At 42.7% G+C, this 16,253-nt stretch overlaps 1 protein-coding gene across 5 annotated transcripts in view; it reads left to right on the top strand.

Moving 5' to 3' along the window:
• The window catches only part of piezo1 (piezo type mechanosensitive ion channel component 1 (Er blood group)), a 372,144-nt gene that overhangs the window by 248,468 nt on the left and 107,423 nt on the right, over positions 1-16,253 (top strand). For all 5 annotated transcript variants that reach the window (XM_078544496.1, XM_078544493.1, XM_078544495.1 and 2 more), the window contains 4 exons: positions 2,325-2,500; positions 2,984-3,132; positions 3,945-4,118; positions 14,337-14,369. In XM_078544496.1, coding sequence (XP_078400622.1) covers positions 2,325-2,500; positions 2,984-3,132; positions 3,945-4,118; positions 14,337-14,369 — 532 coding nt within the window. The remainder of the gene's footprint in view (positions 1-2,324; positions 2,501-2,983; positions 3,133-3,944; positions 4,119-14,336; positions 14,370-16,253) is intronic.

Raw genomic sequence — 16,253 nt, 5'->3', positions numbered from 1 at the left:
ATTACACGGGATGACGTTGGGGGGAACCCCAGATGTCATCCCGCCCCATTTAAATCTGCAGGAAGGTGGGGGTGCAGCGAAATCAGCTGCGGGCCCGCCGACCTGTCAATGGTCAATTGAGGCCATTGACAGGATAATTAAAACAATTAAAGGACATGTCCGTCCAACCTTAAGGCTGGTGGGCAGGCCGGGAGCCCCAGCGGGAACTAGAAAAAACATGAAACCTCATCCACCGGCGGGGTGAGGTTTCATGTAGGGATTTAAGCAGTTTAATAAAGTTTTAATGTAATTTATGAACATGTCCCATCTCATGTGACATTGTCACATGAGGGGGACATGTTAAGGATTTATTTTTCTATTTTTAATGTTTTTAAAAGTGTCAGCGATCTCCCTGAGGCTACACTTAGCCTCAGGGAGATGTGCGCTCTTTTGTGCGCATGCGTGAAGGAGCGCACTCTCACTTTTGGGGAATCCCCCCCTCGCCCGCACAGGAAGCGCATAGCGCTTCCCGCCGGATGTCATGCTGGGTGGGCCTTAATTGGCCCGCCCACGTAAAATGGCGGCAGGGCCCGCTTCTCCGGCGGAGATAGGCTCCCCACCCACCCGCCCAGCAGGCAGAAAACTCTGCCCTCTATTTCTGATGTATTCCAAAATGTAACAGAGTTAGGGCTCTGAACTTGAGACAGCAGGGAGAGAGATGGTGTTAATTTTCCATTTGCAGACTTCTTTAGACTTTCCAAAGGCAGCCAAGTTGTTGTACTAAAAGACATTACAAAATGGTGATTCTGGTCAGATGAACTCTTTCTCCATGATGATTTCAATATTCCATAGAAGGTAACTGATTGGCTCATGTCTGGACAGACTTTGGCTATTGTGTTATAGCCGAGGTGATTTTTTTTTTAATGCTCCAGCATCACTTCTGAATGAACCATTTTTCCCTGTGATGAGCTAGGAAGAACAGATCAACACCTATATAGACATTGTCCCAACAGATTTTCTGTTTCTACCTGGGGGCTTGGAATATAGCTCTAGTAATGCACATGGTGAGAGTCAGTTCATCATTCCATAGGAGATTTGCCTTGGCATGTACTATTGTAATCCACATTGGAAACTTCCAGAAACTGACCAGTTTGGAATTGCAGATATGTCAGGTGACCTGCGACAGCCATCTTAAGTCAGTGCCTTTGCTTGCTTTAAAAATCCTTTTAAAGAAGTTCAATATACATCTGATCAGCTGATGAAATTAAAGATTAATATTCCACATGAACACGTCTCATCGTCATGACAGTTGGACAGCTTTGATGTGGAGAGAATTTTTCTGCTTGTGGGAGATTCCAAGACTAAGGGCCATAAATATAAAATAATTGTTAATAAATCAAATAGAGAAATGAGAAGAAATTTCTTTACTCAGAGTGTTTAGAGCGTGGAGCTTGCTACCACAAGAAGTGGTTATGGCAAATAACAAATGTTTTCAGAAGGAAATTGAAAAAGTACATGAGAATAAAGGGAATTGAAAGATATGCTGAAAGGCTGAGCAGCAGTAACTAGAATGGGAGGAGACTTGTGTGGAGTATAAACCCCAACACAGATTAGCTGGGTTGAATAGTCTGTTCCTGTGCTGCATATTCTGTGTAATTCATTGGCAGACACTTTCTGGTCAGCATTCTTCTAAAGAAGTAAATATTCTTTTGAAGAACAATATTTATTAAAACTTGTTTCCAAACAACTCAACACTTTTGGTTCAACTCTTGCCATAGTTAAAGGTTGTTTTGTTTTTGTTCCTTGTCATATGGTTTAGAAAAAAATCACATTATTGTAGGACCATGAAATCACCAACCCAATAATGGTCCATTGTGTCTCTTCCCAGGACCTGGTTCTGGCTTCCTACTGCCTCTGTGGGAAGTGATTTACAAAGTTCCAGAAAGTACTTCCCTCCCTTAGTAAGTGGTAAACCAGGAGAAAAATTCAGCCATAAGGCTTAACATTGACAATATTCCACCCCAACCCAAAGAAAACTATGAATTAGGTTTGTGAACCTTTGCAATTGTCTACCCCAGCTATAGCTGCACAATCATTGAGTATATTCAAGTCTGAGGTTGACAGGTGTTTGGATACTAAGGGAATCACGGGATATCAGGAAGATCAGCCATGATTTCATTGGATGGTGTGACAGGCGCAAGGGCTGAATGGTCTATTCTTGTTCCTACATTTTATGTTCTTAACTGCTTTCAGTTCAAACCTGATGTGCATGAGAATTCTTGATATTTGATCATTGAGTTCTGCAATTTTCAGGTTTTCATTGTTTACTTTTGTTTATGTTACAGGCCGAGAGAAGAATGAAGTATTGAAAGCACTTGGAGGGCTAATAATGAGCTTCTATGCCAAATATTGGATTTACGTTTGTGGAGGGATGTTCTTCATTGTCAGTTTTACTGGAAGAATTGTTGTGTATAAAATTGTTTATATGTTCCTGTTCCTTCTTTGCCTCTCATTCTACCAGGTGAGAATACAACAGTCAAATACTGGTCAACAGTTAAAAACTCAGAACTAAGTCACTACCTTTAGTAGAAAAGAGAAGACAATTAAGAAAATACATTGATAAAAGCAAAATACTGCGGATGCTGGAAATCTGAAACAAAAACAGAAAATGCTGGAAAAACTCAGCAGGTCTGACAGCATCTGCGGAGAGAAAGACAGAGTTAACTTTTTGAGTCCTTATGACTCTTCTTCAGAGAAAATACATAGCTATGCCACACATATGTATCCTGATATACTTGTGCGTCAAAATAGAAACTAAGCTTGTGAAGCAACTTGGTATGCTTGACTCAGACTAGAGTTGGGCTGCCTGAAGGGAAGTGTAAATGGGATCACTCTATGGTCTGATAATTTGTAATAATACCATGTTCCAAATATGCTGTGTAAAAGGAGTGTTGAATTTCTTCTGCCTTTGCTAATGTCTTATACTTGCTGTTCACTTTACTAGGTCTGTTACTTTCTATGGCGTAAGCTGCTGAAAGTATTCTGGTGGCTGGTTGTTGCGTACACTATGCTGGTCCTCATTTCAGTTTACACTTTTCAATTTGCTGAATTCCCACAGTACTGGAAAAATTTCACAGGATTAACAGATGAACAGTATGTGCATTTTTATTTCTGACAGATGTGTTTGTTTTATGTTCCTCGGCTTCAACAAAATAACAAATGTCAGAAGTGTTGAAATATTTGCAAACCCAGTATTGTATATGGTGTAGTAATTATGTGCATGTGCACAAAGGAAATTTAACTCTTAAGCTTTTATGGATTTTTTTCAAATCTGTTTGTGATACATTCCACATATTAAACTTATTAAATAAAATGATTTTTCATAGTACACGGCCAACTAGTGACAATTATCCTTGGAGGGGCAGGGAGTAGTAAGTGGGGTTTTATTCTGGGCAAGATGGCTCCTATGCCTAACAGCTTAAGAATGGAACTGAGTCAACCCTTTCTGGCATACTCAGTGAATTTAGAAATTAAGATAGACAGAACCACAGTACTCCAGAGAGGTGTTGAAGATTGATCAGCCAACCTGATTTTACTATTTATCGAAGATAGCGGGTTAGTCTTGTCATCACCAGAAAACCCTCCAAGTCTGAGTCTGAATAGATTGGTGGCCTTGGCTGAATGAGCATTGAGGAGCACTCTACCGATCCAGGCTGGGTAACCGCATGATTTTAGCTGGTTAATCGCCAGTCGGACCTACTTGTAACTCACTGAGCCTCAAATCTGTCAATTGCATCAAAGCTATTGGGGCTTGGGTAAGTAGGCTATGTTCCTGTCGGGAAAGTGGAATGGGCAAAGGGTTTCCATTCAAGTCAAGCGCCAAGATGACAAAAAAAGGACAGATTCGTTATTGAAGTTCTTGTCAATACACTTAACAGTTAAATGTTGTTCTTTTGGTAATACAGGTTAGCTGACATGGGATTGGAGCAGTTCAGTGTCAGTGAGCTCTTCTCCAGCATTCTGATCCCTGCCTTTTTTCTGCTCGCCTGTATTCTACAACTACACTACTTCCACCGTCGCTTCATGGTGATTACTGACCTGGAGCATGTTCCGACAAAGGGAAAAGGGCCATTGCACCGGTAAGACTTTTCTGCATCTAGCATAGATGCAAGTTTAAATGAATCATAGAATGGTTACAGAAAGGCCACTCGGCCCATCGTGTCTCTGCTGGCTGGCTGTAAGAACGCCTCACCTAGTCACACATCGCCACCTTCTTCCTATAACCTTACAATTTTTTCTCTTCAGGTAATTCTCAAATTCTCTTCTGAAGGCACTGATTGAATCTGCCCCCACCACACTCTTAGGCAGTGCATTCCAGATCCTAACCACTCGCTGTGTAAAAACATTTTCCCTTGTGTCATCGTTACTTTGTTTGGTCAATTAACTTGAATTGGCGTCCTCTGGTTCTGAACCCTTTCCCCCATGGGAACAGTTTCTCCCTATCTACTCTGTCCACATCCCTCCATGAATTTGAACAGCTTGATCAAATCTTCTCCTAATAGAACCATAGAAAAGTTACAGTGCAGAAAGAGGCTATTCAGCCCATCATGTCTATGCCGGCCAAAAGGCAAAAATAGAAACTAGCCGCTCATTTTAATCCCACTTTCCAGCACTTGGTCCACAGCCTTGCAGGCTACAGCACTTCAGCTGGAGATCCAGGTACCCTTTAAATGAGTTAAGTGTTTCAGCCTCAACCACCAACTTAGACAGTGAATTTCAGATGCCCACCACAGAATCTCACAGTGCAGAAGAGGCCCTTCAGCCCATCGGGTCTGACATGTGAGAAACACCTGACCTACCTACCTACCTAATCCCATTTACCTGCATTTGGCCCACAGCCTTGAATGTTATGACATGCCAAGTGCTCATCCAGGTACTTTTTAAAGGATGTGAGATTACCTGCCTCCACCACCCTCCCAGGCAGCGCATTCCAGACCGTCACCACCCTCTGGGTAAAAATGTTTTTCCTCACATCCCTCCTAAACCTTCTTCCCCTCACCTTGGACTTATGTCCCCTCATGACTGACCCTTCAACTAAGGAGAACAGCTACTCCCTATACACCCTGTCCATGCCTGTCATAATCTTTTACACTTCGATCAGGTCGCCTCTCAGGCTTCTCTGCTCCAACGAAAACAACCCAAGTCTATCCAACCTCTCTTTATAACTTAAATGTTTCATCCCAGGCAACATCCTGGTGAATCTCCTCTGCACCCCCTCGAGTGCAATCACATCCTTCCTATAATGTGGCGACCAGAACTGCACACAGTACTCCAGCTGTGGCCTCACCAAGGTTCTATACAACTCCAACATGACCTCCCTACTTTTGTAATCTATGCCTCGATTGATAAAGGCAAGTGATCTATATGCCTTTTTCACCACCCCACTAACATGCCCCTCCGCCTTCAGAGATCTATGAACACACATGCCAAGGTCCTTTTGTTCCTCAGAACTTCCTAGTGTCATGCCATTCATTGAATACTTCCTTGTCAAATTACTCCTTCCAAAGTGTATCACCTCACACTTTTCAGGGTTAAATTCCATCTGCCACTTATCTGCCCATTTGACCATCCCATCTATATCTTCCTGTAGCCCAAGACACTCAACCTCACTGTTAACCACCCATCCAATCTTTGTGTCATCCGCAAACTTACTAATCCCATCCTCCACATAGTCATCTATGTCGTTTATATAAATGACGAATAATTGGGGACACAGCACAGATCCCTGTGGTACGCCACTGGACACTGGCTTCCAGTCACTGAAGCAGCCTTCTATCGTCACCCTCTGTCTCCTACAACTAAGCCAATTTTGAATCCACTTTATCAAATTACCATGTTTCCCATGTGCATTTGCCTTCTTTATAAGTCTCCCATGTGGGACCTTGTCAAAGGCTTTGCTGAAATCCATATAAACTACATCAACTGCACTACCCTCATCTACACACCTGGTCACCTCCTCAAAAAATTCAATCAAATTTGTTAGGCATGACCTTCGTCTGACAAAGCCATGCTGACTATCCCTGATCAAACCTTGCCTCTCCAAGTGGAGATAGATTCTCTCCTTCAGAATTTTCTCCAATAGTTTCCCTACCACTGATGTGAGACTCACTGGTCTGTAGTTCCCTGGCTTATCTCTACAACCCTTCTTAAATAGCGGAACCACATTAGCTGTTCTCCAGTCCTCTGGCACCTGCCCCGTGGCCAGAGAGGAATTAAAGATTTGGGTCAGAGCCCCTGCGATCTCCTCCCTTGCCTCCCTCAGCAGTCTGGGACACAAATCATCCGGACCTGGAGATTTGTCCACTTTTAAGCCTGCCAACACCTCCAATACCTTGTCACTCCCTATATCAATTTGTTCAAGAACTTCGCAGTCTCTCTCCCCGAGTTCCATACCTTCACCTTCGTTCTCCTGGGTGAAGACGGATGTGAAGTATTCGTTCAATGCTCTACCGATGTCCTCTGGCTCCACCCATAGATTGCCCCCTTGGTCCCTTATGGGCCCTACTCTTTCCCTGGTTATCCTCTTCCCATTGATATACTTTTAGAATATCTTGGGATTTTCCCTACTTTTACCAGCCAGAGCTTTCTCATATCCCCTCTTTGCTCTCCGAATTGCTTTCTTAAGCTCCACCCTGCACTTTCTGTACTCCACTAATGCCTCCGCTGATTTGCTCCCCTTGTACCTGCTAAAAGCCTCTCTTTTCCTTCTCTTCATATCCTGAATATCTCTGGCCATCCATGGTTCTCTGGGCTTGTTACTCCTTCCTGTCACCGCAGAGGGAACATGTTGAGCCTGTACCCTCCCCATTTTCTTTTTGAATGCCCCTCACTGCTCTTTTGCAAATTTCCCCACAAGTAGCTGTTCCCAGTCTACCTTGGCCAGATCCTGCCTTATTTTACTAAAATCCACTCTCCCCCAATCCAAAATATTTTTTTGCAACTTGTCTATTTCTTTGTCCATAACACCCTCTGGGTGAAAAAGTTTCTCCTCATGTCCCCTCTAATCCTTCTACCAATCACCTTAAATCTATGTCTCCTGATAATTGATCCCCTCAGCTAGGAGAAACAATTCTTTCCTATCTAGGCCCCTCATAATTTTGTACACCTCAATTGGGTCACCCCTTAGCCTCCTCAGTTCGAAGGAAAACAACCCTAGCCTATCCAACCTCTCCTTATAGCTGCAATTTTCATACCCTGGCAACATTCTTGTAAATCTCCTCAGCACCTTCTTCAGAGCAATTATGTTCTTCCTGTAATGTGGTGACCAGAACTGTACACAAAATTCCAGCTGTGGCCTAACCAGCATTTTATACAGTTCCATCATTACATCCCTACTTTTGTATTCAATACCTCACCCAATAAAGGAAAGCATTCTATATGCTTTCTTGACCATCTTGTCCACCTGTCCTGCCATCTTCAAGGACCTGTGGCATGCATTCCAAGGTCTCTCACTTCCTCAACCCCTCTCTACCTCCCGTTTATTAAGTATTCCTTTGCTTTGTTTGCTCTCCCCAAATGCATTACCTCACACTTTTCCGGATTGAATTCCATTTGTTATTCTCCGCCCACTCAACCAAATCATTGTTATAATTCTGGAGTTGATAGGCTATCCTCTTCACAATCAACTACATGGCCAATTTTTGTGTCATCTGCAAATTTCTCAATCTGTCTCACACATTTAAGTCTAAATCATTAATATATACAACAAACAGCAAGGGCCCCAACACTGAGCCCTGTGGAACACCACTGGAAACTATTTTACATTTGCAAAAACATCCATTGAGCATTACTCTTTGTTTCCTGTCACTGAGCCAATTTTGGATCCAACCTACCACCTTCCCCTGTATTCCATGAAGTCTCACTTTCCTGACCAGTCTGCCATGTGGGACCTTGTCAAGTCCCTTACTAAAATCCATGTAGACAACACCCACTGCACTACCATCATCCATCCTCCTTGTTACTTCCTCAAAAAATTCTATTAAGTTACTAAGACATGATCTTCCCCTAACAAAACCATGCTGACTATCCCTGATCAATCCTTGCCTTTCTAAGTGACAGTTTATCCTATCTCTCAGAATTATTTCCAATAATTTGCCCACCACTGAAGTCAGACTGACCAGCCTATAATTTTATGGCCTTTCCCTCGTATATTTTTTAAATAATTGTGCAACGTTAACAGACCTCCAATCCTCTAGGACCTCGCCTGTATCAAGTAAGGATTGGAAAATGATCTTCAGAACATTTGCTATTTCCTCCCTGGCTTCCTTCAAAAGTCTGGGATACAATCCATCTGGCCCTGGTGATTTATCTACTTTCAAGGATGCCAGTCCATCCAGTACTTCCTCTCTCACTATGCTTATTATATCTAATGTTTCACACTCCTCCTCTTTAAATAGAATGTCTGCATCACCCCTCTCCTTAGTGAAAACCAAGACAAAGTACTCATTGAGAACCCGGCCCACATCTTCAACATCAACGCACAAGTTACCATGTACATCACTGATAGGCCCTATCTTTTCCTTAGTTATTCTCTTGCTCTTAATGTACTGGTAAAATATCTTTGGGTTTTCTTTGATTTTACCTGCCAATATTTTTTGTATCCTCTCTTTGCTTTTCTAATTTCCATTTTTACTTCACCCCTGTACTTTCTGAACCCCTCTATAGGCTTTCTGCAGTCTTTTGTGACTGTCATAAGCTTTCTTTTTCTGCTTTATCTTGGCCTGTATACTTCTGCATAACCAGGGGACTCTATCTTTGGCAGTACCACCCTTTCCTTTGTGGGACATGTCTACACTGCGCCCATAGAATCTCGCTTTTGAATGCCTCCCACCGATTTGACAGTTTTTCCTTCTAATCGCTGTGTCCAGTCCACTCTCGCCAGCTCACCGCTCAGCTTTGTAAAATTTGTCTTTCCCCAATTTAGAACTTTAACTCCTGTTCTATCTTTGTCCTTTTCCATAATGATGCTAAATCTATCTATAGTATGGTCACTATCTCCAAAATGGTTCCCTGCTGCTACTTCATCCACTTGCCCAGCTTCATTTCCTAAGACTAAAACTAGAATTGCACCCTCCCTCATTGGGCTTGTTACGTGCTGGCTAAAAAAGTTCTCCTGAATGCAGTTCAAGAATTTTGCGCCCACTGTGCCTTCACACTGTTCATATCCCAATTGATATTGGGGTAGTTGAAGTCCCCAACTATTACTGCCCTATTGTTTTTGCACTCAGAAATCTGTCTACATATTTGTTCTTCTAACTCTCTTCCACTATTTGGGGGTCTATAGTACAATCCTAGCAGTGTGGCTGTCCCTTTTTTTATTTCTGAGCTCAACCCATATGGCCTCATTTGATGCTTCATGCAGTATTTCATCCCTCCTCACAGCTGTAATTGATTCTTTAACCAATAATGCTACACCCCCAGCTATTTTATTCCCCCCCGCAACCATCCTGTCTGAAAACTCTATATCCAGGGATGTTGAGCTGCCATTTTTGCCCCTCCTTAAACCAAGTTTTTGTTCTAGCAATGATATAATGCTGCCATGTGTCTATCTGTGCCCTCAGCTCAATGGCTTTATTTACTATGCTCCTTGCATTTACATACATACCTTTTAACATTGTCAAATTCCTGTACATTTTTTTAACCTGTGTTGCTTCTGTCTTTCGGAATCACTAATTCTCCATCTCCTGTTCCCTGCTCTGAATTTGCCCTCAGGTTCCCACTCCCCTGTCAATCTAGTTTAAACTTCCCCTCCCCTCTCAACAGCACTAGTAAATCTCCCTGCGAAGATATTCATCCCAGTCCTGTTCAGGTGTTGACCGTTCAGGTCCCGCCTTCCCCAGAACTGGTCCCAATGCCCCAGAAATCTGATGCCCTCCCTCCTACACCAGCTTTCCAGCCAAGTGTTTAATCGCTCAGTTCTCCTATTTCTATACTCGCTTGCACATGGGACTGGGAGTAATCCTGAGATTACTGCTTTAAGATCCTGCTTTTCAATCTCCTTCCTAGCTCCCTAAAGCCTGCTTTCAGGATGTCATTCCCCTTTCCTACCTAAGTCATTGGTACCAACGTGGACCATGACCTCCGGCTGATCACCTTCCCCCAGAAGAATATCCTGCAGCCTCTTTGTAACACCCTTGACCCTGGCACCAGGGAGGCAACATACCATCTAGAAGTCACATCTATGGCCACAGAAACATCTGTCTGTTCCCCTACCTAATGAATCCCCCATTACTACTGCACTTTCCCTCTTCTTTCTCCCCTCCTGTACAGCAGAGCTGCCTGTGGTGCCACAAACTTGGCTGTGACTGCACTCCTCCAAGGAACCAATGGCCTCACCGGTATCCAAAACAGAAAACCAATTGGTGAGCGGGACTCCTACACTACCTGCCTGATTTTCTTGGACTGCCTGGCAGTCACCCATTCCCTTTCTTCCTCCAAGCTGCTAAACTGCAGTGTGACCAGCTCTCTAAACATGCTATCCACGTAGCTCTCCACCTCATGGATGCGCCACAGTGACTCCAGCCGCCACTCGAGCTCCAAAACCCGGAGCTCAAGGTTCAGCAGCTGGTGACATTTCCTGCACATGTGGTTGTCTCGGAAACTAGTAGCATCCACAACTTCCCACGTATTACAGGACACGCATTCCACACAACCGAGCTGTCCTGCCATGGCTTCAATTTACTTCTCTTGTGGCAACTTTATTCTATTTTGGTTTACTTATTCAACATTATTTTACCTGGCCTCAACTTAACTTTATTTCCCTATTGCTTGTGTTTCTTACTTAAATGTAAGTAGCCCCTTCTTTTAAAAAAAGTGTTTTTCTAATTCTCAGCTACTTGATGACAGTCCCTAACAGCAGTTTCTCACCAACCAATGAACTTATGTTTCTCCTGTGATGTTGGGTGGTAGATGCTGCTGACTGCCTGGCTCGGGGTCCTCCTCTCGCACTCTGCTGTAGGTGCTGCTGACTGCCTGGCTCAGGGCCCTCCTCTCGCACTCTGCTGTAGGTGCTGCTGACTGCCTGGCTCCGAGTCCCCCTCTCACACTTTGTTATAGTTGCTGCTGACTGCCTGTCCTAGGATCCCCCTCTCGCAATCTCCTCTAGGTGCTGCTGCCTGCCTGGCTCAGGGTCCTCCTCCCATGCTCTCCTCTAGGTGCTGCTGACTGCCTGTCCCAGGGTCGTCCTCTCGCACTCTCCTCCAGGTGCTGCTGACTGCCTGTTCCAGGGTCGTCCTCTCGCACTCTCCTCCAGGTGCTGCTGACTGCCTGTTCCAGGGTCCTCCTCTCACTCTCTCCTCTAGGTGCTGCTGACTGCCTGGCTCAGGGTCCTCCTCTTGCACACTTTTCTAGGTGCAGCTCCCTGTCTGTCCCAGGGTCCTCCTCTTGCACTCTCCTCTCCAAGGAGAACAGCCCCAGCTTCTTCAATCTATCCATGTCACTGAAATTCCTCATCCCTGGAACCATTGAGGATAAACACACTAATACAATATTGTTAGTTCGTAAAATGACAAAAGAAATCAACAGACACTGAAGTTCTAGGACTAGATTTTTCCCAATTAGCTTAAGGTGGAAGGAAAATCTAAGCCATTTATTTTTCTCCCAGTGTAGACTGTCATATATGGGCTAACCTTGATTATGATCACAATGGAGAGTTCTCTTGGAATTAACTGCTGTTGTGAATAAGGAGAATCCTTACACTTAATCAGATGGTGGTGCAGGTTTTCAACTTACAACCTGGGTTTAACACTAGGTTTGAAGTTTTGCCACTCATTATAGAAACTGCTGATTTTTCTTTCCACTGAACTCAGACTTTTAGTGCCAGTTATTAAGCTTTCAGCATTTGTGGCTAATCTCAGTTTTAATATGGAAAAACTTGGAGACATTTTTGTAAACCAATACTGGCAGCCAGAAGTTGTCCAGAGAAGTAGTGCATTTTTACATTTTTGGGAAGCTATTTGTGGTTGTGGAAAAGCAGGAGTGCTGCTCCTGGTCCAACAAGAAACCTTGCGTTTCCTATACCCCACCTTCTCCCTCCTTCCCTGACCACAATTAGCCTGGGCACCACACCACCCACATCTTCCCACCCCTCACCCTCCTCCCCGCCTCATTACTGCCGGGCTGACCTTAACTGCTGGGGATGTTTCCTGCGGCCTTCAGCAACTTCCCTGTTCCTGCTGAAAGGCCTCCGTGTCATTATCGCTGACTTTGGGAGGGATTCAGTGTCCAGATATATTAATGAGACCCATGAGTTAAATCTCCCGCTGCCTCACATGCCAGGGGGCCTGATGGATCAGAGGAGGAATTGGAATAGGTAACTTTGGTCCCTGCACTCCAATTCCTCCTCTGATCTAAAAGATCGAGGCTATAAAGTCTAAAAAATGAACCAATGCAAAATATTCATTGCATTTTTTTAGTTATGCAAAATTGAGCTGCAACTCCCAATGGTATCCTGACCTTTTGTGAATAATTGACGTTCTTGTATAGTGTTGCTCAAAGATAAACTTAGATTTTTTATTAGGACAACTATTTCAACGTAACATTTCTAGAACCTCTGCAAACAAGTTTTAATATTTTGTTATTTGCCCTGTAGCTTTGCAGCTGCTCCTACAATGATGTATTAAAGAATAGTATTTGCAAGCCTCTTGGAAGTTATTTGTTGTTAAATTTACACAGTTTACTTTAGAGAGGCATGTAGTTGTACCTGCATTAACATGAGTGAAGGGCTGTTTAAGATGAGGAATTTTTGTCCTGTCTTACTCTGTTGTAAATGCTGTAAACTAAGGATGTGCGCAGGTCATGCAATCACGGTGAGCACTGACGTTATGTTGCATTGATTTTGACTCCCAAGGGTTATTACCATAGATTCCTTTACATTGTATAACATTTTTACAAATCGTTTATAGAGCAGCCTGGGACCAACAAACATTATTACTTGGAAAAGTCAAATTAACCTCCTTCCATAGCTGCATGATTAAATACACTGAAAATTTGAGAGCTGCATCTTAGCAATTGAAGCATGTTATAAGTGTAGGAGGCTAATGTTGGAATGAATTTGATTTGGATCAGTCATGTTTGTGTTGGAGTGCTACCTCTTTTTCCCATCATCAATTGCAAATTAAATTTATAAAGCAAAGAGTGTACATTTTAAAAAACATGTTCATCGCTTTTATATATGGTAGCTCATGCCAGGCCAGCGAAGTACATCAGCAGCGATTATACTGCATTCAGGTGAAGTGTAGATCTTAATCTTTAATGTATAATTATCATGGGTTTGGCTAAATGCATTGGCTGCGCATTTTATAGTAACTAACTGTGTGGAACTGGTGTGTGTAGTGTCGAATTCTTGTTTGGAAATTTTAGTTGTTTGTTCCAAACATAGACGAACAGCCAGCAACAAAGACAAATACCTGTCATTTACTGGAATTTAATATCAGGAAATTAATCACAATTGTGACTTTTAAATACTTAAAATGCATGATATTTTTATGGTGATGCAACTTTAGTCATGTTGTCGTATAGCTGCTGGTGTTGTGTGGACTTCACAATTTTGCTAGTGTTGGAGCTAAAACACCATATGGAGCAACATATGCTTGACTGATCTGAAGAACCCCACAACACAGCCTGATGGCCGATCCCTCCACTTACCTACTGTCAACAAGTAGCCTGAGGGCTATGTGATATCCTGTCACTTCCCACTGTTCTAGGTGGAAAATCGGACAGCAGGTTTTAAGTGTTGCACAGTGAAATCAGAAGTTTACTGTTCCACTGTGGGTAAATAACTTTGATTATTTTAACTGCCTTCCTGCTTGGTTTTTTTAAAATTCATTTGCGGGATGTGGGCGTCGCTGGCTAGGCCAGCATTTATTGCCCATCCCTAATTGCCCTTGAGAAGGTGGCGGTGAGCTGCCTTCTTGAACCGCTACAGTCCACATGGTGTGGGTACACCCACAAGTGGGAAGGCGGGGTTATAGTTCTCTCACATGATTGTACTATCAAGGAAATGGTCGGTGCATTGATAATTAGATCAGCCATATGCGTGGTCAGGTTACACTCAGTGCAAAAGCTGCCTGCATACTTGCAATGGCATTGCAATTTCAGAAAAGACAGAGTTCTGAACAAGTATTACTCCACTAGCTCCTGATCACTTGGGCAGCTCAGTTCCAGTTAGGTTTAAATTATGTCCTTTTGCATATGTATTCAAATTTTCTTTTTTTTTTGCACTATTTTTAATTGCAGCTTGGAACCTGTGAGTTTCATTGTTTAAGTTCATGTTATGTTTGCCTTCTTTCCATTAACAGACTGAAAGAAAGTTCAGCAGAGCGCTCTGAGGGGTAGGTGTTATTATCTTATTTACATATCAATTTTGGCATGCTCTTTTTTTCATTAGTCTTATGTTTTAACTTTGACAAATAATAATTTCCTGCCATCTTATGTATATCAGCAGTGTGGGTGTGTAATCATCTGCCTTTTCATGTTGTTCTTTTCCTATCATTTTGCCATTCCACGGGATTACACAAATTCTGGGAGTTGATGATCAAATCCGTGGTTCTTTCTTCCCCCTCCCAAGCCTCAACGTGGCATCTTTTCATTGTAATATGGCTGAGGTTAGTGACTTGGAGGGACCTAACCTGCATTTCACCACAACATGGCTGTAACACTGCCACCCTCTAACTGTACTTTTAAGTTAATCCATTTAATGTTGATGCATTGCATTTCAGAGTTGGCTATCTGGCTTAAGTAAATTGAGATAAAAATGCAGCCATTACGTGGAAATTTTATTGTTACATCACAAATTCTTTCAAAGAATCCTCGTTTTGAGTAGCCAATGCCAGAAGCCATTAGAAGCAGAGCATTTGGTGCTTTGTGAACTAACATAGTATTTCCATTGTGCCTGCAGTGGCTTATAAGTGGCAGTCCTTACTAAAATAGACACTGTAATGCTGGCATACACTCTCTCACTAATAAATCAATTACATAAAACTTCTTCACTATTATGTTTTTTGTGTGTCTCAAAATCAACTCTGCAGTGGAGGTGTACCATCTAAATGTTAGTGGCTCAGGTGCATTAGGTGTTCTTAGTTAACTGTAGTAACCAGGTAGAATAACGGCAACAACCCACAGAGAGTATCCCTCCACTGTTATTCTCGTCAATCTATATTCTCATAAAACTAGAGGTTGGATTTTATTTCTTTTGATTTGTGCTTCCGCGGAGACAATTTTATACATCATGATACAAAGGGTTAGTTTTTTTGAGAGTTGTGTGTTTCCAATGACACAGAGGCTAACAATAACACTTTGACTGCCACTGCATATGATGGAAAATGATCAGCTATGACTGGGCTGACCCTTGTGGTGAGTTGTCCAATAACATTCATTATCTAGATGTATGCATGAAGAATTGCCTTCTAGGTGTGAGCTCCTGAGAGACCTCTGGTCCTCATGAACGAAACCATGATGTTAACCATTGCCTTTGGAGGAATCTGAGCAGATAGAAAGTTAGAAAGAAAATTTGAGGAGGAATAAACTGTCTGGTGCACTAGAATTCTTTTTTTCCTCTTGGTACCAATTTTCCCTTCTTTCCTGATGACCTTGCTATGGTACAGTTCCATGGGCACTGGTCTTGTTCAAGCATTTATGTTTAAACCTTGCTAATGTTTGGATATTCAACTGTGGTCAGCACTGCTGTCAAGCCCTATTCTGTCCTCACCCAATCTCTATTGTTGAGTATTTCCAGCAGAATTGGTAGATGTGTTTTTAAGCAAGAGCCCTGTCTGATATTCCCCCTGCTTAACCCAGAGTACAGAGGCCAATTGCCACAGCCTAGCTTGAGATCGGTGAATTTGTTGCAGACTAGGGAGCAAATCAAGGACTTTTCTGGTTTGTATGGAGTAGCTGCTCATTTTATGAACCTACTGAGCCATTAGGAGAGCTTAGATTCTCCTCTCTGTGAGCACTGGGAAGATAAATGTTCTCCTGTTTCTTCCTGTGTAATAGAATGAAATGATAGTAGTGTCATGCCTAGAAGACATGAAGAAATATGTCTACATCATCCTGGCTACTTTATAAAATTATTATTTCTCTAAAAATGGACAAAGGTTTTACACTGACTGAAGCCTGACTTGCTATGGCTCACACAAAAGGAATTCCTAGCCTTCAGAAAACAACAAGGATCTCGTTATCGCTAAAGAGGATCTAATGCCCCCTGTGACTGCAGA

The sequence above is a fragment of the Cetorhinus maximus genome, chromosome 6, assembly GCF_964194155.1.
Source record: "Cetorhinus maximus chromosome 6, sCetMax3.hap1.1, whole genome shotgun sequence".
NCBI lineage: Eukaryota > Metazoa > Chordata > Chondrichthyes > Lamniformes > Cetorhinidae > Cetorhinus > Cetorhinus maximus.
The sequence above is the reverse complement of the archived record's forward strand: the minus strand, read 5'-3'. Positions and strand labels throughout refer to the sequence as shown.